Consider the following 26,109-nt stretch of genomic DNA (forward strand, 5'->3'; position numbering starts at 1 on the left):
TTCAAATTCATTCATTCAATCAATCCTTTCAATTCAAACTAAAACATATGCATCATTCATCATTCACATCCATCCAAAGTTTCAAAGTAAACCATATGCATCATTCACCATTTACAAATTACATCCGTCATTCCAAGGGCGGAATTAGGAATTTTTCAACGGGTAGGCTATCTAAAGTTATTAACTTAAAATTTAATGATAATTTTTTTTGGCACTTACAATTTCTATAGTCTTTCTAGAAATAAAAGTAAACATTAAATCATATAAACAATGCTAGTTCATAGTTCCATAGACTAATTTTCAATAAGTTTTAACATAAATTAAATAGGGTTTAACACCATAGTGGATTGAACATCTAAAGCTTTTTACCTAGATTGACCTTAGGTTCATTCATGCATTCATATCATACATGAAAAATTGTTTTATGTAAAAATATTGACTAAGTATGAAAAATGGGTTTTCGGAATAATCATTTTCTCAATATAATGTTTGGCGACTTTTATTCCCCACACATCAAATAAGAAAACTTGATTTTATGGGATTTTAGTATGAAGTATATATTGACTAAATGAGCCATCATAATCGTATTTTGCACTAATTAGGATTTTTCATAATTTGATTTGGTTGGAATTTGATTTTCTAGTATTTTTATTTGAATCCAAATGAGGGGTACTTCCTTATTTACATTGTAAACTTAAGTAAATGGAGTAATATAAAAATAAATAAAAGTAAAATGACAAAGACATTTACTTAAATGTTGAAAATGGAAATAAGGTAATCTGTACACTGCCACTAACTAGGCTAATATTGAAAATAAGTTAAATATATAGGTTTTATATTATTTTTTTTCTTAAAAAACCACACTAGGCTACAGAACATAAAATCATAATCCAATAGAAATCAACCACGTGTATTGTAATTATTTAATTACATATAATTTAACATAACCGGTTCAGTCTGATTCATCGACGATTTTTGAAATTGGGGACCGGGCGCCGAACCATGAAGGCCAGTTCGGTCCGATTCATGCACTGTTGGCCAAAAAAAAAAAAAAAAAAACCACACCAAACCAAACTGACCGGTTTGGCCAGTTTTCGGTCCCATATGCCTAGCTCTAGGCTTAGGGTTTCTCTAGTTTTCTTTACTCATTATCTGCGCCGTCTCTCTCAGTCTTCTTTGATTACCTCTTTGGGTTATTCTTGGTGAATTGGGTATGACGTTTTTTTTTGCTCTTTTTTTTTTTATCGAACTTTTGTTTTTTTTGTTTTTGCTCTATTGTTCTCTATGGGGTGGCTGCATTGGCTTCCTTTCTGGGTTCTCAAGGAGCCAGTCGCTGGTGAGGGGTCTCCATCTTAATGTTATGGAGATGGCCACCGCCACTTCTGCTCAAGGGGATCAGAAGCGTGCGAAAACTGGTGTTGGCCATCTGATTGTTAGGGGCATGGATTTTTCTGGTAAGCATAGTTACCAGCATAGTTTTTGTATCGAGGATTTTGTTGACAAGGCGGAGGAGACCAACCTCGAGGGGTCTCCAAGATCTCCCTAATAATTCTCCTATGGAACGTTCATGGGCTTGGCAACCGATGAATGCTCCCACTATGAAGATCTTTCTTTGAAATTTTCTTCAGGCTAAGAGGCCAATTTTGGTCTCCCTTGCTTGTTAGCTGGGGTTCTGCATCAAGAAAATTTGAGGTGGCGGTTGGTGTTTGGTTGGATCTGTTATGATGCCCACAATACGTTTTTGACTTTGTACGAAAAACTATGATGCTTTTTCTATATCATAGGAGGACGTCTTTGATAGTATCTATGTAGTGATGGGATGTTGTTTTAAGGGTTTTGTGGTTGGATTTTAGGTTGGTTTGTTTCGTATAAGTTGTTTGACTCTTCTGTTTAGTCAATATCATATGTGGTACTCTTTTCTACCCCGAGATTTTGTTTCTCTATGAAGGTTTTAACGAGGCCGTTGTTAACATGCTAGTTCTTACCGTGTAATGTTCCTTTCGGTTTAATGAAATACCATTTTTTCTATAAAAAAGAAAAAGAAAAAGTAAAGCATACAAAGTAGTGTAAGTGGACAACAAATGAGTGGGAACATACAATTTCCAAAAAAGAGAGTGTAAGTGAACAAAAGAGGAGTGAGAAAATAAGCTCCCTAGATTAATTTAGAATAATTTAAACTATCGCTTGTATTAAAATAAAATAAAAACTCATAACAATTGATTTGAACTCAATTCCAATTTAGTACAAAACTAAACTACCAAATAAGACTCATAGATACTTTAAATCAACTATGTGTTGTAATTTTACCATATTCGAATTACTAAAAAAATGACTAAATCCTACGTTTTAAAACACAAAAAAACAAATGGTTAGGTATAGAGGCTAGTCATCGCTTGTGATTTGTATAATAAGGCTACATGAACAGAACAAGCAACAACGGGGTGGTGGCGCAGTTGGCTAGCGCGTAGGTCTCATAGCTTCTGAGTTATCCTGAGGTCGAGAGTTCGAGCCTCTCTCACCCCACAATATTTTTTGTTTTTTTTATAAAAGCCTCAAGGCTTAGGTTGGGCCAGGCCTAACTTCCCAATATCACCACCACCAATATAATTTTCAAATTTCAGCTGTTTAGACCCATTAAGGAAATCTTTTGGGTCGGGCCAACCCGCAGCAACCCAAGTAGATAAACCCTAAACCGCAGCAGAGGTCGTCTTCTTTCACTTCTCCGCAAAACCCTAAATTTCAAGTGCCTCCTCTTTCTCCTCTCTCAATAGCTATTCTCACTCCAGAAACTCCTGTAGCTGGGGTTCAATTCAAGAATAGCCGAAGATGGTGAAGAAGAGCAAAAGTAAGCGAAACTTTCATATCCATAATCTTAGTTTGACTGTAAAGTTCTTGTTTTTCATTACTCTTTTTTTTCTTTCTCAATTTCATTTTGGGAATTAATTGGAATTTGATTAATGGTTGGCAGAGAGTAAGAGTAAGAGAGTGACATTGAAGAAGAAGTACAAGGTCATAAGGAAGGTGAAGGAGCACCACAAGAAGAAGGCCAAGGAGGCCAAAAAGCTCGGCTTCAAGAACAAGAAGGTAGAGAAAGACCCAGGTATCCCTAATGACTGGCCCTTCAAGGAGCAGGAGCTTAAGGCCTTAGAAACTCGTCGTGCGCGTCATATCGAAGAAGTGGAGCAAAAGAAAGCTGCCCGCAAAGAGAGGGTATGGCTTCAGTTTACTTATCAAGCATTTGGTTTTCTTTCTGTGATTTATTTATTTTTAATTTTTTTTCTATGAATTGGACGTTGTGCAGTTTCTGAGTAGTTTTTATACGGATTACAAATATGCGCATTTAAGCTTGATAATATTACTAGCATATTGATGCATTGGTTACTGAGAATAAGTGAGTCTGCATTTTGAGCTTGTGTGCCCATAAGTTGCAAACTCTTCATGATAATTTAGAAAAAAGTACGTTTTTTATGCAAATGAAGTGCGATGTTCAATTCCTAATGTATGTTTTGTTGGTACTATATGTTTGTTTTATTTCCTCCTTCATCTTTTAGGTGCAACCACTTCATGCTTTTATACACACTCAAAGTTATTTCTATCGGTAAAGAAACTCTTTATTTTAATTCAGGCCCAGAAGAGGAAGCTGGGGATCTTAGAGGATGAAGATCTCCCCAATTCAGATGAAGTGGCAGAGGAAAGGGGCACCGATGATTCCACTGGATTTGGCAATAATCGGGGTATGCTGTAACTTGATGTTTTTGGGAAGATGTGTTATTTGATGCCTGGTGGTTGAGCTTGAATTTATCACTGCCTTTTCTATGTATTTCCTTCAAATGTTCTTAAAAATATTTTCCCTCTTGTACAGATAGCTCAGATAGGGCTTTCTACAAGGAGTTGGTTAAAGTTATTGAAGCATCAGACGTCATTTTGGAGGTCCTTGATGCTCGAGATCCCCTGGGTACCCGATGTACTGATATGGAAAAAATGGTGATGAAGTCGGGACCTAATAAGCATCTCGTGCTACTTCTAAACAAAATTGGTAATACATTGCGTGCTCTCCAGCATCTTAAAACATTGATTTTGTATGGTCATTTGCTTTCTTGTATCTACACGTCAGCCTTTATTGATTGTAATGATTCTTGAATCTCAGATCTCGTTCCGCGAGAAGCTGCTGAGAAGTGGCTCAGTTATCTGAGGGAAGAGTTACCAGCTGTTGCCTTCAAGTGTAACACCCAAGAGCAAAGGTCAAACTTAGGGTGGAAATCCTCCTCAAAGAAATCAAAACCAAGCAACCTTTTGCAGACGAGCGACTGCCTCGGAGCTGAAACTCTTCTTAAATTGTTGAAGAACTATTCAAGAAGCCATGAGGTATGTGTATTTGGAAGGATTTCCATAGATATATATGTGTGTGTCTATATCTTTCTTTCTACAATTAAGGTTTTCATTGATGGAATATGAGTACAAGTTTGAATAATCCATTACATTATTCCTGTTGTAAATGTGAGCCTTCATATCTGGCAGATCAAGAAATCAATTACAGTGGGTGTTATTGGCCTACCTAATGTTGGCAAGAGTAGTCTCATTAATAGTTTGAAGAGAAGCCGTGTTGTCAATGTTGGTTCTACTCCAGGATTAACAAGATCGATGCAAGAAGTTCAGTTGGATAATAATGTCAAATTGTTGGACTGCCCTGGTGTTGTAATGCTTAGATCTAAGGAAAATGATGCCTCTATAGCTCTTCGAAATTGCAAAAGAATTGAGAAGCTAGAGGACCCAATTGCTCCAGGTACTTGCCCATTCTCCCATTCTTCATTTAAGCCTGTTAAGCTGCTTGAGTGCCTTCTGGTGCATATTGAAACTCTGTAGGTTTCTGCTTTACACATGCATCAAACTGTAGAATGCTTAGTGGATGCAATTGCATATGAAACTTATTTGCCTTGTCATCTTTCTGGAATTTTGTTTCAAACAGGATTTACTCACTTTGCCCTTTGTTGAACAGTAAAGGAAATTTTGAAGCTTTGCCCAGACAGACTGTTGGTAACTCTATACAAGCTCCCAAGCTTTGATTCAGTTGATGACTTTCTGCATAAGGTGGCTACGGTTAGGGGTAAGCTAAAAAAGGGTGGTATTGTAGATATCGGCGCTGCAGCAAGAATTGTTCTGCATGACTGGAATGAGGGTAAGCATTTGCCTTCGTTCATGTAGTTGTCAAGGACAAGAACTCTGGGAAAATTTAATTTGTGAAGAAAGTAAATGCTGACAGAGTTATCTAATGCTAAATGTTCAATGAATTTCAGGTAAAATTCCGTACTACACTATGCCCCCAGTTAGGAATCAAGAGGAACCTTCAGAGGCAAACATTGTTTCTCAGCTTGGCAAGGTGTTTAACATTGATGAAGTATACAATGCAGAATCTTCATTCATTGGAAGCCTCAAGTCTGTTAGTGATTTCCATCCTGTTGAAGTCCCTCCCAGTTGCCCACTCAATTTTGATGAAGATATTGTAGAGGTTTGTGATCCGTGCTGATACCATATCAATTCTTTCTGTTACTCAGATTTTTTGTGAGGAATAGATGCTGCCTAACTTGCAAAATAAATTTACGTTAAACAATGAAAACTGCTATTGAAGCTAGTTTTCTATTGATTACCACTGTTTTCTTTTTTGGGTACAAGTATGTGCAAAAATGGTTGGTAGCCCTCTTCATCTGATATCTTTTGGGAGTCAACGTATGGGCAATTGAACTGTCTGTGCGTGTCCTTCAGAGATATGTTGAATAGTCTTTTATAGAAGGCCAACTGATTTCACATTTGATTTAAAACTTTGCGGAGGATTATCAATTTTGAATGTAAATTGATTTTACATTGTTGTGCACCAGAATGATGCGGGACAAGGACCATCAAGTCAAGGTGATGAAAGTCCTAGAGATATGGTTGATAAAGATGATGACCAGACCATGGCATGTGAAGAAGATGATGCAGGCAAGACCAAGGAAAAGAAAGCTACTAAAACTGTCAGACAAAATGAGAAATTGTATACAGCTGAAGGTATTCTCAATCCTAAGATAAAGAGAGCAGAGAAGAAGAAAAAGAAAAAGGCTAAAGCAGCCTCAGCCTCAGTGGACGCTATGGACGACGACGGAGACTATGACTTTAAAGTGGATTACAAAAACAAGGGATCTGCCATGGATGCTAGTGATGATGAACTGGAGGAATAGCCAGTACCATAAAACAGAACTGTATGAGATCAGAGGCGCTTCAAGATGCATAACAAGTTCAGTCTTGAGCTAGCCAGTTTTTTGTCCTTTTTAAATTTTTTATGTATGATTACTACTGGTCTTTAGATTTTTCGGACGGACAGGATTTACATCTGCCTAATAATAGAAAAGCTTGATAATTATTTGCAAATTTAAGCTGGATTTCAATTATAGCTGCAAATTTGATTTTAAATCAAATGCCAGAGCTGCAACATCCGAGTTAGTTGCCTAAACCAAACTTATGTCATGTATTATGAGTGGGAAGGAACATGGGATATATATATATATTAAATAATTTATTTAAAGAGTATAGCCGCTCGGCTATACTATTTATTTAAAGCGTATAGCCGGTCGGCTCAAATATAATATATGCGGCTATACTATTTATTTAAAGCGTATAGCCGGTCGGCTATACACGTCAAATATATATGTGAATCGTATAGCCGCACGGCTATACTAGTTATCTACAATAATACGGTTTATTTAAAGAGTATATAGTCGTTAAATATAATAATATGTGTATATAGTATAGCCGCCCGGCTATACTAGTTATTTTATTTAAAGAGTTATTATAACCAAGCGGCGATACTCGTTAAATATATGTAAATAGTATAGCCACGCGGCAATACTATTTATTTAAGAATAATAATTCATTTAAATAAGCATAGATAAGTTATTTAAACAGTAAAGCCTTCTTCGCCGTATTACACAGGTTTCTGCGATACCATAAAACAAATCTGACATAAATGAATTTGACAACCCAAGACTAACAGTAACTTATTATGAAATTTATAGGGAGTGTTCTACACTGTAATAAAAACCAACTGTGTTGGCTGGAAGGTGTAAGATATGCTAATTCATGAAGATGGACATCATTCTTCAAGTGGCACCCCAAAAATTGTGTCTTCATCGGCAGGACCAGGTTCATTCGCAGTTGCTGGGGGAGCTGGCTCAGACAATGAGGATTGATTCACAGGAGTGGCATTACTGGTAGTGGTCGTGGTTGTCGAAGTTACTTGAGTAACGCCATTGGTGATTGTGACTGGTGTTATATATTCCGCTGTAGGTGGTTTTGCAAGTCCTTGCACCTCCGCGGCCTCGCGCGCTGCTTTCTCTTTGGCTTTTTTGGCTCTTTCCAGTACATCTTCCTGTGTATAATCAACAAATTAAGCATATGCGTTTCAAGAACTAACAGGCGAAAGGTAACGGTCCATATATAGCGACTACACAGTCCACACTCAATCTAGAGCAACCAATAAGAGAACTATGTAGCCGATGATCCTACACAACACTAATCTGGTGTCTTTGCATAATGATCTATTCTAAACGAAAGTGATTTAGAAATTACATTGTGCGTACACATCAAGTATAGGATGAAAATTATCTAAATTTGATTTCACTTTTAGCTTCAATCCATCAATTCTTGAACATGATCAGAGAAAGAAGGGAGACAACAAATTTGCAAAGCAGAACTGGAATAAAAAAAGAGGCCTTAGCTTATTTAGGCACTAAAAAGCAATTTCCTTTATGGAAAAGGACAAGACCAAAACACATGTTTGACAAACTTATAAAGTTAGAAAACAAATTTAAAGGAAGTCTTCAACAATGATTTCAATCCTGGCAATGCTTACCCGGAACTCTTCTACTTGTTTTTGTTGCTCAGCTTGCAGCCTACCAATTGTGCTCAAAAACTCACCAACACTGGACTCAATACGCTCATTTATGGCTTCTGCTAGAGCTTTCCCCAAGAAGAAGGCATCCAGAACACTCCTGCTATCACCATCACCTGCAACATTAAGTTCCTCAATTGTTTGCGATTGCCAAGCCAAAACTTCAATTTCTCCAGTAAAACTTGACAATTCCAGAAAAGGGTGAAGAAAACTTTTATCTTTTTATCTTCTTAAAACCAAATTAACTGCAAGAGAGAGTCTCTGCAACCCAATTTCACCAAAAAAGTTCCATTTACGCTGATGAAAGTTAACACCTTTAAACAACAGATATTAAAATTTATGGTTTTTCTCTCAAATAAAATCCATTCCGGTATAGAAGAAGAAAATGAAGTCAATTGATGCGTAGGTTAGACTAACCAATCCATAACCAAAAAATTATTATTCATCAATGAAATCGTAACACAAAGTAAACCAAATTAGCACATCACAGAATTAGCAAAACAACCCAAAAATTTGTTCTTTCTTCATTTGAAGAAGAGCCCACCTCATATAATTCAACAAGGCCACCGCAAACACAGAATTCATATATAAAAAGTTAAAGTTTGAGGACACAGAGATAAGAACAATACCAGAGCCAGGTCCGCCAGGTCCGGTGCTACTATTGCACTGCACTCTGCTTCTCTGAGACCCCTTCGTTCCAAAAAAGCCAAAACTTTGGAGCTTGAGATCTGATGAGCATGGCTTGTGACCACTAACAGAGCTGGATGCATAGCAACAGCAGCTGGTTCTGGGTTTAGACAGCAGAAAAGAAACAGCTTGTGGGGAAGCAGAAGCTAAAACCCCACTAATCATTTTCGCCTTTAGATTCTCAGATTCTGTCCCTTTCTCTTTCTTCTCTCACCTTTTTCTTGTCAGCTCTCAATTGCATAAAGATCTTTGGGGTTTGCTCCACGGCAGTACGTCTGGTTTGGGTTCGGGTCGGGTTCGGGTCCACCCGACCACCTGTACTAGTGGGTTGGGTCCAAGTTTATACGAACGAGGTGGGCTAAAACTTTCACAAATATATAACATTATGGTCCATTAAAACTATACATGGGGCGAGGTGAGAATTGTTGCAATTATATGCAACCTTATACCAAACATGACACATGACATTTAATCAGCAAAATTTGCTATTCAAATTCATGTTTTTTGAGCTTCATTTGATATACCACAACCTCTGATGTGATTTGGGAGAAAAAACGGTATTCCGCGTTTATACCTTTTTTTTCTCCATCTTTATTTTGTAGTTTATCACGTAAATACGTGACAAGAGAGAAAAAGAAAGTATAATCTCAACTATGCTATATTATCCATGTGTCTTCAATGAGGGAAGTTTGTTCAACTTGAGTTTTCATATTTTGGGCTTGGTTGCTTATTTCTCTTTATTACAAATTAATGAAATCCTCAAAACAAAAAGTTAATGAATTTATTTTTCTGAAATGGTACTCAACAATGTATACAATAAGGCCAAAGAAAGAAGAAATTAAAATGAAAATGGTAGTATACTACGTACGGAAATTTCAATCCATTGACAATGATATATATATTTTACCTTTATTTATTTCCCTATTTGTAAAAACTGGTAGTTGGATTGGTCACGCAACATTAGATTAGCATAGCTATATAACAAATCACAATATCCTTATTTATTATAATCAAACAAACATAGTAATATTTTTTGTGACGTACGAGAGAATGGACAAACTATATACTCATGTTCATCTGGGTTAGCTAGATTCTTGAGGATCATGTCCTGTATCCACTCTGGCACCAGTACACATATACTATGCACTTGTGAAACAAACAAAACAAGAGCTCCAAAAATTGAGCCACATATCTAGTAATTTTCAATTCAGATTAGACACGGCTATATTTTTCTCGTTAAGATTCGAATTGTGATCGTGAGTATGAGATACGTATTTTATCACTGAAGTTATAAGTCTCGGTGACTATTGTTTTACACATCGAACATAACATATTTCAGTAGGTTTACTTCCGTTTTGTTTTGTAGGGCTACGCAACAACAACAAAGATATGCTGAAATAATGAACAATTGAAGAGGGGACGGGGGTAATCTTAGACATGAATTGACAAATTAGTTGATAGGTCATATGGTTCCATTAAAATGCAGCATGGTTTGGTAGAACATCACTAGGATCTCAACTTACAAATATAACCACTTAATTAGGCAATAAAATAGTTTTTTGGTGGAAAATGATAGGAACAAAATTTAGCAAACAAACATTTTAAAACAAAAATAAATAAATAATAATTAGAGAGAGAAAATAAGAAGAAAAAAAAAAGAATAAAAAAAAAAACCGTGTTGGATGAGGTGAGGTGGATTTGATTTGAATGAGTTTTCTGGTGTTCTAGAGGGGGCCTCTGCGCGTCTCCTTGACTTTTGTAGAAACAGTATTCAAATGTTTCATAAAATTCAAAATAAGACTGCAGTATTCTCTGGCTGCGTGGCATTTTCGTTATTTCTATTGAAGTTGGAGGGCAGCTTAACAACCTACAACAAAGACCCCTCGCTTCTCATCAAAGCAACAACCCCTCTCTCTCTCTCTCTCTCACGATAAAACCACCGTGACTTTGAATCTCTCTCTGCAATAAAAACCCTCAAACCCTCCGCCCTCTCTCTCTCTAAATCGAAATCGAAAGCTTCTCTCCTAGGGTTAGGGTTTGGGGATCGAATCGATGGGGCAGCAATCGTTGATCTACAGCTTCGTGGCGCGTGGCACGGTGATTCTCGCAGAGTACACGGAATTCACTGGAAACTTCACCAGCATAGCTTCGCAGTGCCTCCAGAAACTCCCTGCTACTAACAACAAGTTCACGTACAACTGCGACGGCCACACCTTCAACTACCTCGTCGATAATGGCTTCAGTAATTTATCTTTCTCTATCAGATCTCATCTGATTGATGTTTTAGTTTTTGGTCCGATCCACATCTTGATCGCGTGTTTGGTTTTCCTCTTTTGCTTGATTTGAATTGTTTCGGTAGTTTCTATGTTTAGTCATGCTATTTTTGGAGAATCGTTCGTTTTCAGCTTTCGATTCGTATAGATTTTGGTTCCTTTGGGACCATCCGATAAGATTCGTATTGATTTCCAAGCTCTTATCGGCTTTTGCATTTTTTTCGGGTTTTTTTTTAAAATCATTTAGTAGGCCGTTTGGTTGCTGAGAAATGATTTTTATTTTATTTTAATCAGAAGCTAAGAAAATGTTTAGAATAAACTGAGATAAGTCATAGAATCGAAGTTTGCACAATGAAAAAGAAAAAAAAATATGGTCAAAGTAAACTTCAAAACCTGTTATTTTTAGCTTGAAGTGTTTTGCTTAATTTTATTTTAGTGTTGATTTGGTTTCTGAGATGAGAATAAAATGAATTTAACCATTGAACTTTGTTAAGAATATTAGTTTAACGAGGTAGGTGAATTGAGGGTTTTATTTTCCGGGATTGCAGTTACTAAAAACTATTCTAATCCAAATTATGTTCTTCCTGGATTTCTCGCAAATTTTCCTGAAGCCAAATGAGCATTTTGTTTCACACTTGTTCTGTCTCATCAGGTTCCGTACTGCTTACCACTTGTGAATTCTAATGGGTTGTTGTTTGTTTTCTGATGAATAAAAAAACTCAGCTGAAATGAGTAGGATTAAGGTATTTGATGAGCTCCTACATCACTGTAGTAACCATAAGCTTTAAAAGATGTGAAAGAGATGGTTCATTTCATTCTCAGATCTCAATTAATGTTTTTCATTATTATAGGCATTTTTCTTAAATGAAAAGCAGAAAAATTATGGTCTTTATTGTTAGCATTTATTATGTTATTGTAGTTAGTGACTGGAAGATTAATGTTTCACAATTTATCTGCAACTTTGGTTTTTTCTTTTCCTTCTTTTTTCTCCGTCTCTTTTTGTTATTTGTTATCAAATTAGCAAATGAAGGGTCATTACTATTTCTTTCTTGCTACCAAGTTTGTCAAAGCTTACCAAAACAGAATTAGTGATTTAAAGAAGTTGATCCCGGATTGATCCCATTTTGCTAATCTCGTGGAACTTTGATACTTATACGTGCATAGTAGTGGAACTAACCTCAACCTTTGGATTCTACAGCATACTGTGTAGTTGCAGTTGAGGCTATTGGTCGACAAATTCCTATTGCTTTCCTTGAGCGAATCAAGGAGGATTTTACCGGTAGATATGGTGGAGGAAAAGCTGCAACAGCAGTAGCAAATAGTCTGAACAAGGAATTCGGGTAGCTGCTGTTTTATCTTTTCTCTAATTGAACAAAAGTGCCATTCCTTTGCTTTGAATTATTCTAATGCCACAATTTGGGTTGCTATAATATAGGTCCAAACTGAAGGAGCATATGCAATATTGTGTGGATCACCCTGAGGAGATCAGCAAGCTTGCTAAAGTGAAGGCTCAGGTCTCAGAAGTCAAAGGAGTTATGATGGAAAATATTGAAAAGGTAAGGGCCATGCTATGTCCTTTGTTGATTGTTTGTGATGTTTGGATGACTGGTGTAACATTATTTGACTGATGACGTTTTGTTGCAGGTTCTTGATCGTGGGGAAAAAATAGAGCTTCTGGTGGATAAAACAGAGAACCTTCGCTCACAGGTGAGGACTTCATGTCATTTTGTTTTACCCTGCAATGCTGCAAAAAGAGCAATGCCATCTGACACTAATTGGAATTTATTTGTGCCGGATTGAATTGGCTTGTTTATATCTAAAATTGTAAAATGTGTATGTCAATAGCTAATTACTTGTACTGAAACTGAATCTTAATGGTTGGATGGAGCTTTCCTTTTGATTGGTATCAGTAACCCTTAATTGCTGTAGGCTTCGGTGTAGTTCTCGTAATCTGTGTCTGAATCATGCATTTGGATTTAGTTTGGTTTATTTTCTAATCTGCATCACTGATTGATGTGGTGATACAGGCACAAGATTTCAGGCAGCAAGGAACCCAAATGAGAAGGAAGATGTGGCTGCAGAACATGAAGATCAAGCTCATCGTTTTGGGAATCTTAATTGCTCTGATTCTCATCATTGTTCTATCTGTTTGCAATGGCTTCAAATGCTGATGCGAGAATCTTAATCAGGAACCGGATGGAGCTCATCGTGCTGATTTCTACAAGCCGGTCCACGTACAATTATTTTTGGTTACACATCCTATTTTCTACTATAATTTGTATTGTAAGACAGTTTGTATAGCTTGTATTCGTGAATTCTTTCTATATTAGTCTCTTGGATGTGCGAATCGGTTTTTGGTTCCTTTTGTTCCATGGAACTTCTGTTGTAGCACTGTTGTGCGTGATTTGGCAAACCACTGATTGATTTTAGATTTGTTGTTCAACAAATGGAAAGGGCATCTTCATACTAGTGTTGAATTTGCATCTTATGAATGAGCCTTCTCAACAACCTTGAAAACTCCAATCACCCAAAAAGAAAAGAAAACTGTTGCAATCTTATAGCATTCATTCGAAAGGAAATGTCCCTTGAAAATAATGTATAAAGATGGCTTTTGCCAAAGTACAAAAAAGAGGTGCAACTTTTGGTCATTCTATCTGTTGAGAACACGAGATTCATATGTTTATCTCCATGTTGTCTATCAGTCTGACTTTTCCAAACCAGGCAGCAACACAGAAAACAACAGGACTTCTGATCTCTTTTGCTTGCTCCAAACTTTCTTGGTCTACAATCTGCCAGACAAGAAATTGCAACATTGTGAACTAATCTGCTTCTAGTTTCTGTTAAATTAGGGTTCTTTTGTTGTTGAAAAATTAAGCTGCAAGTAAAGCTATTTTGACCAGTGTAGAGAATATCAATCAGTCTTAATCCGGTTTTGCTGTTGTTACATGCTCACCTCAGCATAATCAAGTCTTCCACCAGATTCATGTATTGCTTGTGCGACTAAGTCTCTCAACTCTTTACAATTAGTTTGGCCCTTTGCTGCAGCTAATCTTGCTCTTGACAATGACTTGCTTATGGATAGCGCCTGTCGATGGATCACAAATAAAGAACAAACTTGTAAATTTTTAAAACAGAAAACTGAAAGTTCTAAAAAGAAACTGGAAGATGAGGAAGATTAACCAGGCATGTAGAGAGAGAGAGAGAGAGAGAGAGAGAACCTTCTCCCTTTCTTCAGGTGAGAGGCGCACATTGCGTGAACTCATTGCAAGCCCATCTTTCTCACGCACTATTTCAGAACCTATCACTCTAATGCCAAAATCAAGATCTCGAACCTGCACAAAATTCAAACACACAAATAATCACCACTGCATCATCTCTCATCAATATTTCTTCTTCTTTCTAAAACTATTGGAGCAATTAAGTTTGATATAATTGACAGTCTAAATTACTCTAATTTATGTGAGGGGGCTCGAACTTGGGTGCAAAGAGACAGACACACTGGCCTAACCTACGTCTGCATTCGGGTTTCTAACTATTAACCAAAACAGGGGAGGGCTGTAAAATTGTACAAGGTAACTTACCATCCGCTGAATAATCCGCCATTGCTGATAATCCTTCTTCCCAAACACAGCAACATCAGGCTCCACTATATTAAACAACTTGCTCACAATCGTAGCAACCCCTCTGAAAAAAACAGGCCTGCTCTGCCCACACATACCCTTCTCCAATCTCTCAACCCTCACCCAAGTCTCATGCCCCAACCCATTTTCCTCCACACAAGAAACCGCCCCATTGCCGCCATTTCCCACACGTGCGTCATCACTCGCACGTGCGGCTTCGTTTGCGTTTGCGTTTGCGTTTTTGCTGGTTCCATAGTCGTAGAGATTGTGAGGGTTGAAAACGACATCAACGCCGCAGGGAACGGCCATGAGCTTCTGTATATCGCCATGGAAATCAGATGGGTAGGTGGAGAGGTCTTCGGAGGGAGAGAACTGACCTGGGTTCACGTAGATCGAGACCACGATGAGGTCGGTGTGGTTGTGGGCTTCTCGGATGAGCGACACGTGGCCATCGTGGAGGTAGCCCATGGTGGGTACCAATCCTACGGTCTTGCCTTGGGATCTCATGGCTCTTGACCACCTCCTCATCTGGTCCTTGTCTCTTATGATCTGTGGCTCTTTGGCTGCCATTGAAGAAAGAAAAAAAAACACTGGGATTTTGGGTTGGAGTGGAGAGAGATTGAGGTTTTGTGATGAATTGAGATGAATGCTTGAAGGAATGGTTTTTGTTGTTATGTTATGTCAGTGTTTGAGAAGGAAAGTGAGGAGAGCTTCGTGTAATTTAAAAGGAAGGCAAATGGCAGTCGGGCAGAAGTGGAGGCTCTCCAATATGTGGCGGGTTAGTTGGGTCGCGCCTTCCGATGCTGACCATAAGAATAAGGGTATTCCTTTTGTTTTTTGTTTTTTGTATAAAATTTATAAAATAATTTTGGAACATGTAGTTTCGGCTAAATTTCACTCTTAAGCTGTAAAATTGTTACTATTTCACCGTGTAGTTTACTAATTGTTGCAATTCAAGTTCAATGAACTTTTTAAAATAAATATTAACGAAATTATGTCGTTGTTTTTGAATTGAATCCCTTAAATAAACTCCAGAAGTCTAATCACCCGACAATTGAAACTAAAATGATCAAACTGCAACTTTGCCCTAACTAGAAGGATTAGAATCATATATTCATGGTATAGGCTGTATTTTTATCCATGCATTTGTTTTTTTTTCATATTGATTTTATTGTTGATGGTAGTAAGAGACAATTTCATTATTCCCAAATAGAACCAATAAATAATTGGTTCCCAATTCACTTTCTTCTTACTAACTTGGTATTGCCCTACACAAATCATTTATGTACAAAAGGGACCTTATTTGAATTTCTTCCTCACACAACACAAATTTTTTGTGTTTTTTTTTCTTTCTTTTTTTGGGGGCCTAAACACACAACCTATTTTAACACACCTAAATATGAACAAAAGAAACACCATAAAGGATTAAATTTTGGAAGAAAAAAAATTCCCCCCCAAATATTAACATGCCACTTGATCTCTAAATTGAGAGATTTCTTCAAATATGGGGAGCCTCTTTGATCTAACTGGGCCCCATTCATTCATCAACTGCTCAAGTCCCTTGACGAAATCATCATCCAGGCCCAATTGATCGAACGACTCAGGTAGAGGATGCATGGACCTCAGCTCCATTAGCAACTCATCGGCTCGTTTCCTTGACCTGCTCTCATCGGAGCCCGGAAGTCTACTTTCCAACACATCTTCAAGGACCAAACGGGCATCTTCGTACCGGCCCTGTTTGATCAGGCAAAGGCCCAAGTTACAGGCCTTGTTCGAGTCCGGGTCGATCATTTGGGCTTTCCGGTACACCACCTCCGCCATCATGAAGTTCCCCTTTTGCATATAGGCCCAGCCCAAATTTCCCTGTGAAGTTTTAATGCATCATGTTACGATGTTGGTTCTTAATATGGTAACATAACATAGATATCTAATAATGTATCGTACCAGTAATCTCGAGGTCTCTTGCGTAACCGAAACTTGGAACTTTTTTCCGTGAGAGCGCGCGGTCTTGGTGGGTCTTCCATTGAAGGCGGCTCCTTGGTATATAAGCCTTAGCTTTCTCTTGAGCAAGTCAATTTGCTCCTCAATTTTGCCACATTTCTTGTACAAGTCAATGAGGACATTGTCAAGTGAGTCTTGGGCCTGTTTAGAGCAGAGGCCTCTGAAAGACTTGACAGCTTCAATGGCTTCTCCAGTTCTGTCGAGTTGCTTCATCACCACAGCCATGTCTTTTAGGGCACTGTCTACTCTGTCTCCTGCATTTATTGCCTTCCAAAACAAAACTATTGCAGTCTCTGGATCCTTTTCAACTAGCTGAAAATTGTTGTACAAAAAAGTCAAAAACTGTGTTAGAGAAAATTCGAAAAGATAGGGCAATACGTGGGTAATAAAATAAAAAAACAGTGAAGAATTGTCCCTCTCTGCATGTTGTTGACAAGCGGGCCAATACTAAACAGAAACACTGCGTCATATATAAACAGTTTTCTTTTTCTTTCTTTTTCCGCAAGGATTTAGATCCAACATCCACGTGGTTCCAGGCCCCCCTCACCCCCCCAGCTTTAATAACACTCTAATTTTCTTTTTCGATTTTTGTTAATTATTGCAAATAAGTGCTGTTTTTTAAATTTATTGGATTGTAAATAACATTTTCGTTATAATGTTGTTATTTACAATATTGTAAAAATATTCAGGAGGAGGGAAAATGAGTGTGCCCTTTTCTCGAAAAAGAATTTTTGTTTTAGTACAAGTGATAGTCTAAACTACAGGGGAGGAGATTCTCCTACACACAAAATTATAATACAATGAGAGTTCAAATTTGAAATCTCTGGTCTGCAAGTCAAGGCGAAAAATCATTTTGATTTATCTATCTCATGTGTTTTTCTTAGTTTTCCCTTGAAGTTAGATATAATCGAATTGTGACTATTCTGTATAAAAGGATTCTCGAGCGGAAAAAAAAGAAAAAAATAATATATGTGTATATATAAAAGAAAGTATTAGAATATGCTTCCCCATTATTGATATTGTTGAAGTTGCCGAAAAGGTTGGCAAAAAGTAAATACTTTTATTTTATAATGATATATCATTCATGCCTATCAACTATGATGTTCAATCATATTCAGGCAATTAAGATCCGTCCACATTTGCAATAAGATGATTTGAATTCTACCAACTTAATAATTTGAAGAAAATAATTGATAAATTAAAGTATTTACTTTTAACTACATTTTTTTTATTTAATTATAACTAAAAAGTTCACGGGTTAAAAAGTCCACATTTGCAATGAGATCTGATTTTCACCTGTGAAACACATTGAGATCTAACTTACCACTCAACCACATATAACATATGATTATAAAAATATTTATAATTGAAAAAAAAATATTATCGAATCACGTTAAAAATAAAAAAGGAGGTCGATTGCATGGTTGGCATAATCACTTGAATTTGGGAAAGAAAGAAAAAAGAAGGTAGGTTTGAAGTTTGAACTTCATGTTCGAGCTCTATGGTTGGTTTCTTCACAACAAAACGATCCCTAAGTCAACCATTCATCAATCCATCTTAATAAGTTCAAGAACTTTCAATCCATAAATAAATAAAAAAAGATTTTGCTAAGCAATAATAATCTCCATAGCTATTGGAAGAAGAAGTAGGTTTAGATAGAAGCTGGCCAAAGCCAATGAGTAATGCCAAAAAGGCTCGCAAAACAAAGAAGCAGAGAGAGAGAGAGAGAGAGAGAGAGAGAGAGGCCAGCCAGCCACGCTTGGAATTACACAAAGAATGCGCGGCCAGCCACAACAAAACCCATCTATCTATGGCATCAAATTAAGCATGCAATCTAAACTCACCATACAAATATATTATATATCATGCAAAAACAATTCATGGGTTTTGTTTAAAATGAACCCAAAATCCCAAAAACCAGAACAAAAAGAAACAGAAAACTGAGGCAAATGGAGAGAGTTGAAAAGTAAGACCAACCTGGGCATGTTTGGCCCTAACATAAGGGCTATCACCAGAAGGAACCTTGTGAATAACATGGTAGAGATCATCTTTCTTCCCCTTTGGGCTGCTCATCTTGGAACTGCCTTCCATTATTCTCTTAATTTCTCTCTCCCTGCCTATCAAATTAATCTCTGTATTTGGCTCTAATAAATTATATATTAAAATAAAATAAAGCAAATAATATAGGAGCTGCTGGGTCTACACTCCCTGCAAAAGGAGAAAGACAGAAAGAGGTCCAATTTATAGAAGCAAAATCAAATTTATAATTTGGGTTTTAGAAGATGAGCATGAACTTTGTGCCAAATTACGGCTTCATTCATCTTTGTAAGCTTGTGCTCACTCAGCTGCCAATCAGCTGCCCCGCAACGTGTCGGCCGGGACACGTGTCGCTCTGTCGTTCAACCTTTCTGGGATTCCCTTGCCCTTCTAGTATTATTGGGATATCCTCTCATGACCTTTTCGTTTCTCCTAACATGGACCCTACGATGTGATGAAAATAATGGGGCCATAGCCATAGGGTTCTTGCCATTTAGTCAGATTTTATTTTCACTCACGCAACCACTTGACAATAATAGATGTGCATATTCAATTTGTATCTTGTTGGTTTTGGATAATCGTTCATGTAACTTTTTAAAAGAAGATCATTAGTAAAATTGAGCCCAACCTATGAGCTATAGATGGGTTTCGTTTACCTAAAATAAACATAAATTCTTGTCTGTCCTATCTCCATTTTTAACTGAATCCGGATAAGATTATGGTAGAAACTTGCTAATAAAAAATATCATTCGCGCGTGACTTTGCATACAATGTGACGGAAACTACAATAAGAAATAACTTAGGTAAAGTATATAAAAGGAGAATAACAAGAGTACCAGGTCAATTGGGATTTATATATTGACCGTGTCATTTTTAATTCAATTTCGAATCTATTTACACAAATGATTTCAAGTTTTAGACATATACTTATCATTTTAATTACTATGCATATCGACAAAGTGAACCATTCATTCTAAAGGGTGCTCTTGATTCTTGTGGCCAAGTTTTATTTTATGGTAACCTTAGATGTCACATGCCACCACTTTAGATGGTCACTTTCTATCGAGAAATGTCATCTCTTTTTTGGACCAAATTCATGTGAGAGAGAGAGAGAGAGAGAGAGAGAGTAGAGGAGTTTTTGGGAGTGATGAACTAAGATATTTTACCTAATCCATTATTAGTGTATATGTACAATTAACTAAGCCAAATACATTTCATTCTACGTCTAGATTAAGAAATAAATAGGTGTTTTAGAACGAAAAAGAAAAAAGAAAAAAGAAAAAAAGAAGATGATTTAGAAGACGTCGGTTTGTAGTTCGTACGGGTGAACCTGACCCTTAAAGCAGTTCGATACAGTTGAGGCATGTATGAACCAGCTTGGATTATTGGGAGCTTGAGATTTCTTACTAGGAGGCAACTAAGAAGCAGCCCGAGGATGTGATCTATATCTTCTGAGCACTAAATTTTGTTGCTACTTTTAATAATTTAAAAAAGATATCCAGAGAAGCACTTTGAAAGTAAGCATGTAATGGCGTCATGAAAGTGGAAGGGAGAGCGAGTTCTGTGGCAAAAGATGAACCTGGACATCCTTCATGGCCTTGTGAGGAAAAGTGCTTCCAAATAAGTTGATGTATATATAGAGACAAATTTTCAATGTTTTGTTTATAGTTCAACCCTGATACATCTACATCAGCACCCCCTTATGGCATTTGATTGCTATGCTTGATTATGTTTTGGAAACTTCCCCTGGGAATAGAAATTAATAGAATTGAACATTTCTTTGCGTCGTGGGTTCCTTCTCATTCAATGCGCGTACCGAGTAAAAGAAACGAAAGATAATATGATTACGTTATTGATCTTAATGTAACATAGTTTCCTTCAATCTTAAATGAATTACTTTTTTTCAATGGCATAACCTTAATCTTCAAGTGTTTATTCTTTTTAATACTTAATTCAGAGCAATGCCATTGAAAAAAGAATATAGAAATTAGGTAAACTAAGGACTAATTATATTGTTGTGTAAGAGCTCAGAAAAGATATTAAAATATGGACACAAAGTATGCACGGCCCTACCTATCTCGAATTTTTCTGCCAATCTTAATGATTATAAATAAAATTGAAATTCGGTGTATATTATGTTACGTAAGTCATACTAGCTAGTACTACGATGTCTTTTCCTATATGTGTCTACAAACACATGATTGTTATAATGGGTTTGTCTCCACTTAACTCAAACCCAATAGGTGGTTTGGTTCATTAAGGGGCAAAACAAAATGGTTAATATTCTTGCTTCTTGTTTAAAGTCTTTGTCTCAGATATCTCATACTTCAAATTACCTCAATTTATGGCTCTATTCTCGTTTATCATGTCATTAGTCTAATCCCATGCCTAAAAATTAACTGTACCTTAAAACTTGTGAGTTAGTTAAAGTGATCATGATGAGTAGAAAAGTGGGTTAGAATTAGTCTTAAAACTTGCGGGTTAGTTTAAGTGATCATGACGAGTAGAAAAGTGGATTAGAATTGGGTTTAAGTGAGTGTTCGATCTGTTTTCAGAATAACCGTCTTTTCTTTAAATTTCTCAATTAACGTTCTTTTAATTCTTCTTTATCCGTTTTTAACATTTTTTTTTATTTAAAAATAAGATAGAAGGATATATGTTTTAAATCTTAAAGGTGAGAAACAACTTTTAAGATGGTTGCAATTTTACAATTGAGTTGCGTTTGAAGAATAAATTCCCACCTGCCATGTGACAAATCAGCACCCAGTCTGCACATGGATGGAGGAAGGAGGAGAATGAAAAGTTTCATCTCGTTCATGGATGGAGCATCATAGTCGACCACCAGCGAGCTTAGCTTTATCCCATAGTTTATCCGTGATAGGGTTCTTTTTACCTATTTGGGAAGCCCCGTTTAAACTTATTTGCAAAGGCAAACAACCACCAATTTACCGAAAGACAGATTTGCTGGCTTCTTAAAACATTGGAAGACCCAAAGTGGATGTTATCAACGTCCATTTTCGCAGGCAAGTTTGGAAAGCGTCTCAACGATTAGGAGTTAGGGACAAACCTTAAACCAGCAAGAAACTAAGTCACCAAAGTTGCTGAGTTTTCTACAAATAGAACTAATTTTCGAATACCACCAGAAACCAATGTGCCATATTTTTACATAATTTTCAAATCCCGATTGACAAACAGGAAGAGACAGCAAATGACGGAAAGAAAAACGAAATTTTGTATGAAATGTTCCAGGATTTGTCTATGTCCTGCCTCCTCCATCCAATCATATCCCTGGTCATGGCCATGTCACTTATTCCGAAGTTAATACCTGGTCACACCACATTCCCCCCCGTATTTTTTGTTCCTAATTGCATTATACATTTGAAGAAAATGGGAGGAGAGTAATGGTTTTTAAAGAAATAAAGATATATTGCAAGGAAGCTCTAGATACAATATTGGCAGAAACAAATGGTGAAAAGAATTACAGCAAATACTAAACCGAGCATTTTCTTCACTTGGCTAAATGCAAAACCCAAAAACAAGCCTGCCCATATCCACAAAATATAATGCACGAGGCAAACATCAAAATAGAAACACTGTTTAACAACGCCAAATATTGTAAGGCCACCGCATTTCACGCTATTGAAACAGTATTCTGATAAACCGCACCCTCACGGGCCAAAGGCATGCATGTAGCTGAAGCAAAAAATATCACCAACTTTAGATTTATGCTTGGTTTGCACCACCCCTCGTGCGCCCGCCCATCTGTCCTCGCCCACGGCCATACCCTCTTCCCCCTCCACCTCTGCCTCTTTCATAACCACCAGTACCTCTTTCATATCCTCCAGCACCTCCTCTTTCATATCCACCAGCACCTCCTCTTTCATATCCACCAGCACCTCTTTCATACCCACCAGAACCTCCTCTTTCATACCCACCAGAACCTCCTCCTCTTTCATATCCACCAGCACCGTTTCCTCTTTCATACCCACCAGCACCGTTTCCTCTTTCATACACACCAGCACCTCCTCCTCTTTCATACCCACCAGCACCTCCTCTTTCATTCCCACCAGCACCTCCTCTTTCATAACCACCAGCACCACCCCTTTCATAACCCCCAGCACCCCTTTCATAGCCACCAGCACCCCTTTCATAGCCACCGGCACCCCTTTCATAGCCACCAGACCCTATATGAATATCAAAGGCTTGAAACAATTAGTCCATAGCAGCATATGCAACAAACACACACATGCACCACAACAAATTCATATCCAAAGTACGCATCTTCAAGGGTAAAGTGTGTATGTCACCAGATCAACCATTATATGGATACTATTCAACAATTGAATGCACACACAAAGACACCAAGCTTAAGAAAAAAGGGGTAAACAAAAACAAAATGATGCACAAGGTATTTTCCTTGTATAGGCAATTAAAGAAGCAAACTTACCACGATTACCCCAACCTCTGCCACGTCCTCCACCTCTTCCCCGGTTTGAATATCCACCATTATCTATCAGAAAAGTGGTGCAAGTCAAGAGCAGCTTTATCTTAATGTAAACTATATGTATAAGCACTTCATAAAACCATGATAAAGAACTAATGCCGTAAAATAATTATGTGATTCCATTTATTGTACCTTGATAGTTTCCATAACCACCTTGATGGTTTCCATATCCACCTTGATAGTTACCATATCCACCTTGATAGTTGCCGTATCCTCCACCCCTGCCCCAATTCCGCCCTCTCCCTCTACCACGTCCACGACCTCGGCCATATGAATCTAAGAACCAAATCAATGAAACATGTTAAAAGTTGAAAAGATGAACCATGCTTAAAAATTAGCTTTTTGATAAGTTGTCATTAGCATCACCTTCATTGACAGCATTGTATGAAGCCCGTGCTTGTTTTGGTTGCTGCTGCTGTTGGTAATTGGGCTGTGACTTTGATTGTTCAGCAACATATGGAGCTTGATACCTATGGAAAGGGAACATGCCAAAAAGATTAAAGTTAGAGGAACCAGAAAAAGAAGGAGAAATACTTTCCATAAGCTCAATATTATGCATATTTAGCAGAAGAATTTTATACTTATCCATAAGAACAAATCTAGGTAGAGTTCTTAAAATATTTCAGAACTTACCCAGGAGAGCTTGTGTTTAGCTCCTTGGTTGATAATGTGATTGAAATCATTGAGACATGACGAGTCGTCTCCACACTGCAACATATATTAATACATGCACGTTGAATCAGCAGAAAAGAAAAATACAATACCCATAAAATATATCTATATATACAAAACTGGACAGTGAAATTTTACGATCAGAAACTTACGATTCAAGACCCTCTTCAATAGGTTCCCATACATCAGTTATGCTTACAGAGCTGATGGCAGTATCTTGATGCAACGAGGGAATCCTTTTCTGTTTAAAGACAGAAATGACTGGTTAGTTGTGCACTGGAGAGAGGGGGAAGAGAGGGGGGGTGGATGGGATATGGAAGGAGATATGTTTCAGGATAACAACCTTTATAATTTCAGCAATGGCCACTGTCTTGCTGATTGCCTGTCCCATTGCTTTCAAGACAATCTCAATTACTTGCTTATCCTAAGGAAAAATGTCATAAACCATAATAAATCAGCTCATAAATTCAGATGGAAGGATGAAGGAACCACCAATACCGCACATGCAAACCATTCAGACAAAATTTCATAAATAAGACACTTGTTCTATAACACTAGGATTTTGGGGTGAAATCTGTGAGGAAAAAAAATTGGAGTAAGAGAGAAAGTTACCCTTAGAATTCCTAGAACATAACAAAAACAAAATAACAACAAACATACAAAGAGACCATAATAAGGAAAACTCAAGCTTAATATATTTCAAGCACAAAGTGGTATGATTTCTTGCCCATCCTCTAAATGAAAAACAATAATAATGATATGAGTAGATTATGGAACATTCTTTATAATTTAACCATTGTTCATATCATGCCAACCTGTTCCAACGAAACAATACCAAACAAGTAATGCCCAAGAATCAGAGATATATACAGAATCCATAGAAAGACTGACACCTGGATCAAATACAGGGGTTAACCAAATATGGACTTTCGTCATAGTAAAGCCTTATTGTGACCGAAAACATTTGACCGGCTTCTTAATGGATGCTGACAAGTACAATAAAAGAAGCAGAATGCTTCCCAACTAGAGAAAAGAAAAGTAATATTCTCACCAAGAGGGCCTTGTGGCATGAGATGTGTTGAAGAGAAAAGGTTAGTATTAACAATAGAGCCCCTACTAACCTTAAGACTAAGTATCCTAAAACATGATGAAGCACAGATATCTTCTGCAACCACAAGTTTAGAACATTGTTATTGCTTCTCAAAGCCCCATTGAACTCACGGGTATAAATTGGTCTATATCTCAAATGACATAACATATCATGCAAACAAGTACACGAGACAACTGCTACAGATTCCCAAAGCTTCGTATACCACTGATTGTTTGGTAAATTGAATTCTTGACACAAACATGGAAACTAAGACCTCCTCATTGAAGTTTACAGTCCAATTTTGATGTAAATACTTGATCATTGGAATTCCTTAAGCACTAACACTGTCCAATTTTACAGTCAAACCCTAACTTCTAGCATCTTTGTGAACCACACGAAGGCACAATTATGAAAGACCTTCGTCGTAAATACAACGAAAACTTAGCCAAGGCCATCAAAGGAAAAACCAACTACAGCTACATTATCCATGTGAATTCCATAACAACAACCAGGAAACCCAAAAAGCAGTTTACAGACACTCATATTATCACCTGAACATGATATGCAATATGAACAACCAGGACCGGTGAAAACAACACACAAAAGAAAATCGGTGAAAATCCCATCAATATCAGAAGCAAAAACGACCCAATAAACCAAACAGAGAAAAGCCATTACCAAAAAAACACATGCAAAAGCGAAACCACCTAGAAACGAAACAAACAATAACAAAAACAAATAATGAATCAAAGCATCAAAATAAAAAACTGGGAATGGAAGATCAAAGAGAGAAGGAGAAAAACCTGAAGCAGAGTGGTAGCGTAGCTGATGTAGTTTCTGATAGCACCTTGGGTAGTGATACGGATCTCGTTGACGTTGATGGGCACCGCGGGCTTCGCCTTCTCGACCCTCTGGAACTTGTCCATGGCTTTTGGGTTTTGGATTTGGGAGAGCGAAGGTGTTGTTGGTATGGAGATGAGAAAACCCTAAAACCCTAGAGGAAGGAGCGCGAGTGAGAGAAGAAGTGAGGAGAGGAGAGAGTGAGAAAATGAAGCGGTTAAAAAAGACGCGAAATTCGCCCAAAACCTAAAACCTCACACACCCAATCAAAACCCGTGCCCTTTTGTGCTCCAACCAACCCAATTGGATTTTCGCTGTTTTTATTATTCGTGACAGAATAAAAATTGACAGAAGTTACAGACCAACGGCCAGGATTGAGTAGCGTACGCGTTCCTGCTCACCATATGGCTCCACGTGTCCTCCAGTTGGGTAGAGGTGTATTTCTTTGGGTTTTTATTTTTATT

General features: G+C 37.4%; 6 protein-coding genes and 1 non-coding gene across 8 annotated transcripts; 3 read left to right on the forward strand and 4 right to left on the reverse strand.

Annotated features, from left to right (window-relative positions):
* Positions 1 to 2,438: 2,438 nt before the first annotated feature.
* On the forward strand, positions 2,439 to 2,523 carry TRNAM-CAU (transfer RNA methionine (anticodon CAU)). The gene is given in 2 exon segments: positions 2,439 to 2,476; positions 2,488 to 2,523. It is a non-coding gene; the product is annotated as a tRNA-Met (tRNA).
* Positions 2,524 to 2,684: 161 nt separating this feature from the next.
* Positions 2,685 to 6,402, forward strand: NSN1 (GTP-binding family protein). Its single transcript, XM_021974899.2, has 9 exons — positions 2,685 to 2,845; positions 2,969 to 3,210; positions 3,626 to 3,734; positions 3,863 to 4,036; positions 4,148 to 4,365; positions 4,519 to 4,783; positions 4,997 to 5,176; positions 5,295 to 5,506; positions 5,874 to 6,402. The coding sequence occupies exons 1-9, from the start codon at positions 2,827 to 2,829 to the stop codon at positions 6,210 to 6,212; spliced, it is 1,758 nt and encodes a 585-aa protein (XP_021830591.1). The 5' UTR covers positions 2,685 to 2,826; the 3' UTR covers positions 6,213 to 6,402.
* A 616-nt stretch (positions 6,403 to 7,018) lies between these two features.
* On the reverse strand, positions 7,019 to 8,838 carry LOC110770668 (uncharacterized protein At4g13200, chloroplastic). The gene is made up of 3 exons (XM_021974864.2): positions 8,551 to 8,838; positions 7,883 to 8,037; positions 7,019 to 7,399 (listed from the first exon to the last, which is right to left on the reverse strand). The coding sequence occupies exons 1-3, from the start codon at positions 8,771 to 8,773 to the stop codon at positions 7,124 to 7,126; spliced, it is 654 nt and encodes a 217-aa protein (XP_021830556.2). The 5' UTR covers positions 8,774 to 8,838; the 3' UTR covers positions 7,019 to 7,123.
* A 1,645-nt stretch (positions 8,839 to 10,483) lies between these two features.
* Positions 10,484 to 13,350, forward strand: LOC110770667 (putative vesicle-associated membrane protein 726). The gene is made up of 5 exons (XM_021974863.2): positions 10,484 to 10,850; positions 12,080 to 12,221; positions 12,317 to 12,437; positions 12,526 to 12,588; positions 12,909 to 13,350. Exons 1-5 carry the CDS (start codon positions 10,661 to 10,663, stop codon positions 13,050 to 13,052), a joined length of 660 nt encoding a protein of 219 aa, XP_021830555.1. The 5' UTR covers positions 10,484 to 10,660; the 3' UTR covers positions 13,053 to 13,350.
* Positions 13,351 to 13,415: 65 nt separating this feature from the next.
* PANC (pantoate-beta-alanine ligase) lies at positions 13,416 to 15,277 on the reverse strand. Its single transcript, XM_021974862.2, has 4 exons — positions 14,463 to 15,277; positions 14,100 to 14,213; positions 13,835 to 13,966; positions 13,416 to 13,670 (listed from the first exon to the last, which is right to left on the reverse strand). The coding sequence occupies exons 1-4, from the start codon at positions 15,069 to 15,071 to the stop codon at positions 13,554 to 13,556; spliced, it is 972 nt and encodes a 323-aa protein (XP_021830554.2). The 5' UTR covers positions 15,072 to 15,277; the 3' UTR covers positions 13,416 to 13,553.
* A 335-nt stretch (positions 15,278 to 15,612) lies between these two features.
* On the reverse strand, positions 15,613 to 18,730 carry ATSDI1 (Tetratricopeptide repeat (TPR)-like superfamily protein). The gene is made up of 3 exons (XM_021974876.2): positions 18,480 to 18,730; positions 16,446 to 16,814; positions 15,613 to 16,364 (listed from the first exon to the last, which is right to left on the reverse strand). Exons 1-3 carry the CDS (start codon positions 18,591 to 18,593, stop codon positions 15,963 to 15,965), a joined length of 885 nt encoding a protein of 294 aa, XP_021830568.1. The 5' UTR covers positions 18,594 to 18,730; the 3' UTR covers positions 15,613 to 15,962.
* Positions 18,731 to 21,944: 3,214 nt separating this feature from the next.
* Positions 21,945 to 25,899, reverse strand: LOC110770684 (Alba DNA/RNA-binding protein). Of its 2 annotated transcripts, XM_088245439.1 has the most exons (9): positions 25,609 to 25,899; positions 24,059 to 24,139; positions 23,868 to 23,956; positions 23,677 to 23,751; positions 23,410 to 23,513; positions 23,176 to 23,319; positions 22,987 to 23,049; positions 22,679 to 22,723; positions 21,945 to 22,636 (listed from the first exon to the last, which is right to left on the reverse strand). In XM_088245439.1, exons 1-9 carry the CDS (start codon positions 25,729 to 25,731, stop codon positions 22,263 to 22,265), a joined length of 1,098 nt encoding a protein of 365 aa, XP_088101565.1. In that variant the 5' UTR covers positions 25,732 to 25,899; the 3' UTR covers positions 21,945 to 22,262. The 2 variants fall into 2 exon arrangements, with proteins under 2 accessions (XP_088101565.1, XP_021830576.2); XM_021974884.2 differs by having other exon boundaries at positions 21,945 to 22,723.
* Positions 25,900 to 26,109: the final 210 nt, after the last annotated feature.

This window comes from Prunus avium, chromosome 8, assembly GCF_965620075.1.
Source record: "Prunus avium chromosome 8, drPruAviu1.hap1.1, whole genome shotgun sequence".
Lineage (NCBI taxonomy): Eukaryota > Viridiplantae > Streptophyta > Magnoliopsida > Rosales > Rosaceae > Prunus > Prunus avium.

What these genes read in the sequence shown, in the direction of transcription:
- NSN1 (XM_021974899.2), top strand. An exon ending in AGAGGACCCAATTGCTCCAG is followed by an intron (nt 4,784 to 4,996) that starts GTACTTGCCCAT and finishes TTTGTTGAACAG; the next exon opens with TAAAGGAAATTTTGAAGCTT. An exon ending in TTGATGAAGATATTGTAGAG is followed by an intron (nt 5,507 to 5,873) that starts GTTTGTGATCCG and finishes GTTGTGCACCAG; the next exon opens with AATGATGCGGGACAAGGACC.
- LOC110770668 (XM_021974864.2), bottom strand. Translation starts at nt 8,773, where the DNA reads ATGATTAGTGGGGTTTTAGCTTCTGCTTCCCCACAAGCTGTTTCTTTT. An exon ending in ACCTGGCGGACCTGGCTCTG is followed by an intron (nt 8,038 to 8,550) that starts GTATTGTTCTTA and finishes TTAATGTTGCAG; the next exon opens with GTGATGGTGATAGCAGGAGT. An exon ending in AACAAGTAGAAGAGTTCCGG is followed by an intron (nt 7,400 to 7,882) that starts GTAAGCATTGCC and finishes GATTATACACAG; the next exon opens with GAAGATGTACTGGAAAGAGC.
- LOC110770667 (XM_021974863.2), top strand. Translation starts at nt 10,661, where the DNA reads ATGGGGCAGCAATCGTTGATCTACAGCTTCGTGGCGCGTGGCACGGTG. An exon ending in AGTCTGAACAAGGAATTCGG is followed by an intron (nt 12,222 to 12,316) that starts GTAGCTGCTGTT and finishes GCTATAATATAG; the next exon opens with GTCCAAACTGAAGGAGCATA. An exon ending in CAGAGAACCTTCGCTCACAG is followed by an intron (nt 12,589 to 12,908) that starts GTGAGGACTTCA and finishes GTGGTGATACAG; the next exon opens with GCACAAGATTTCAGGCAGCA.
- PANC (XM_021974862.2), bottom strand. Translation starts at nt 15,071, where the DNA reads ATGGCAGCCAAAGAGCCACAGATCATAAGAGACAAGGACCAGATGAGG. An exon ending in GGCGGATTATTCAGCGGATG is followed by an intron (nt 14,214 to 14,462) that starts GTAAGTTACCTT and finishes AATTTTGTGCAG; the next exon opens with GTTCGAGATCTTGATTTTGG. An exon ending in CACCTGAAGAAAGGGAGAAG is followed by an intron (nt 13,967 to 14,099) that starts GTTCTCTCTCTC and finishes ATCCATCGACAG; the next exon opens with GCGCTATCCATAAGCAAGTC.
- ATSDI1 (XM_021974876.2), bottom strand. Translation starts at nt 18,593, where the DNA reads ATGGAAGGCAGTTCCAAGATGAGCAGCCCAAAGGGGAAGAAAGATGAT. An exon ending in TTAGGGCCAAACATGCCCAG is followed by an intron (nt 16,815 to 18,479) that starts GTTGGTCTTACT and finishes AACAATTTTCAG; the next exon opens with CTAGTTGAAAAGGATCCAGA. An exon ending in AAGAGACCTCGAGATTACTG is followed by an intron (nt 16,365 to 16,445) that starts GTACGATACATT and finishes AAAACTTCACAG; the next exon opens with GGAAATTTGGGCTGGGCCTA.
- LOC110770684 (XM_021974884.2), bottom strand. Translation starts at nt 25,731, where the DNA reads ATGGACAAGTTCCAGAGGGTCGAGAAGGCGAAGCCCGCGGTGCCCATC. An exon ending in ATTGAAGAGGGTCTTGAATC is followed by an intron (nt 23,752 to 23,867) that starts GTAAGTTTCTGA and finishes TATATGTTGCAG; the next exon opens with TGTGGAGACGACTCGTCATG. An exon ending in CTAAACACAAGCTCTCCTGG is followed by an intron (nt 23,514 to 23,676) that starts GTAAGTTCTGAA and finishes CCCTTTCCATAG; the next exon opens with GTATCAAGCTCCATATGTTG.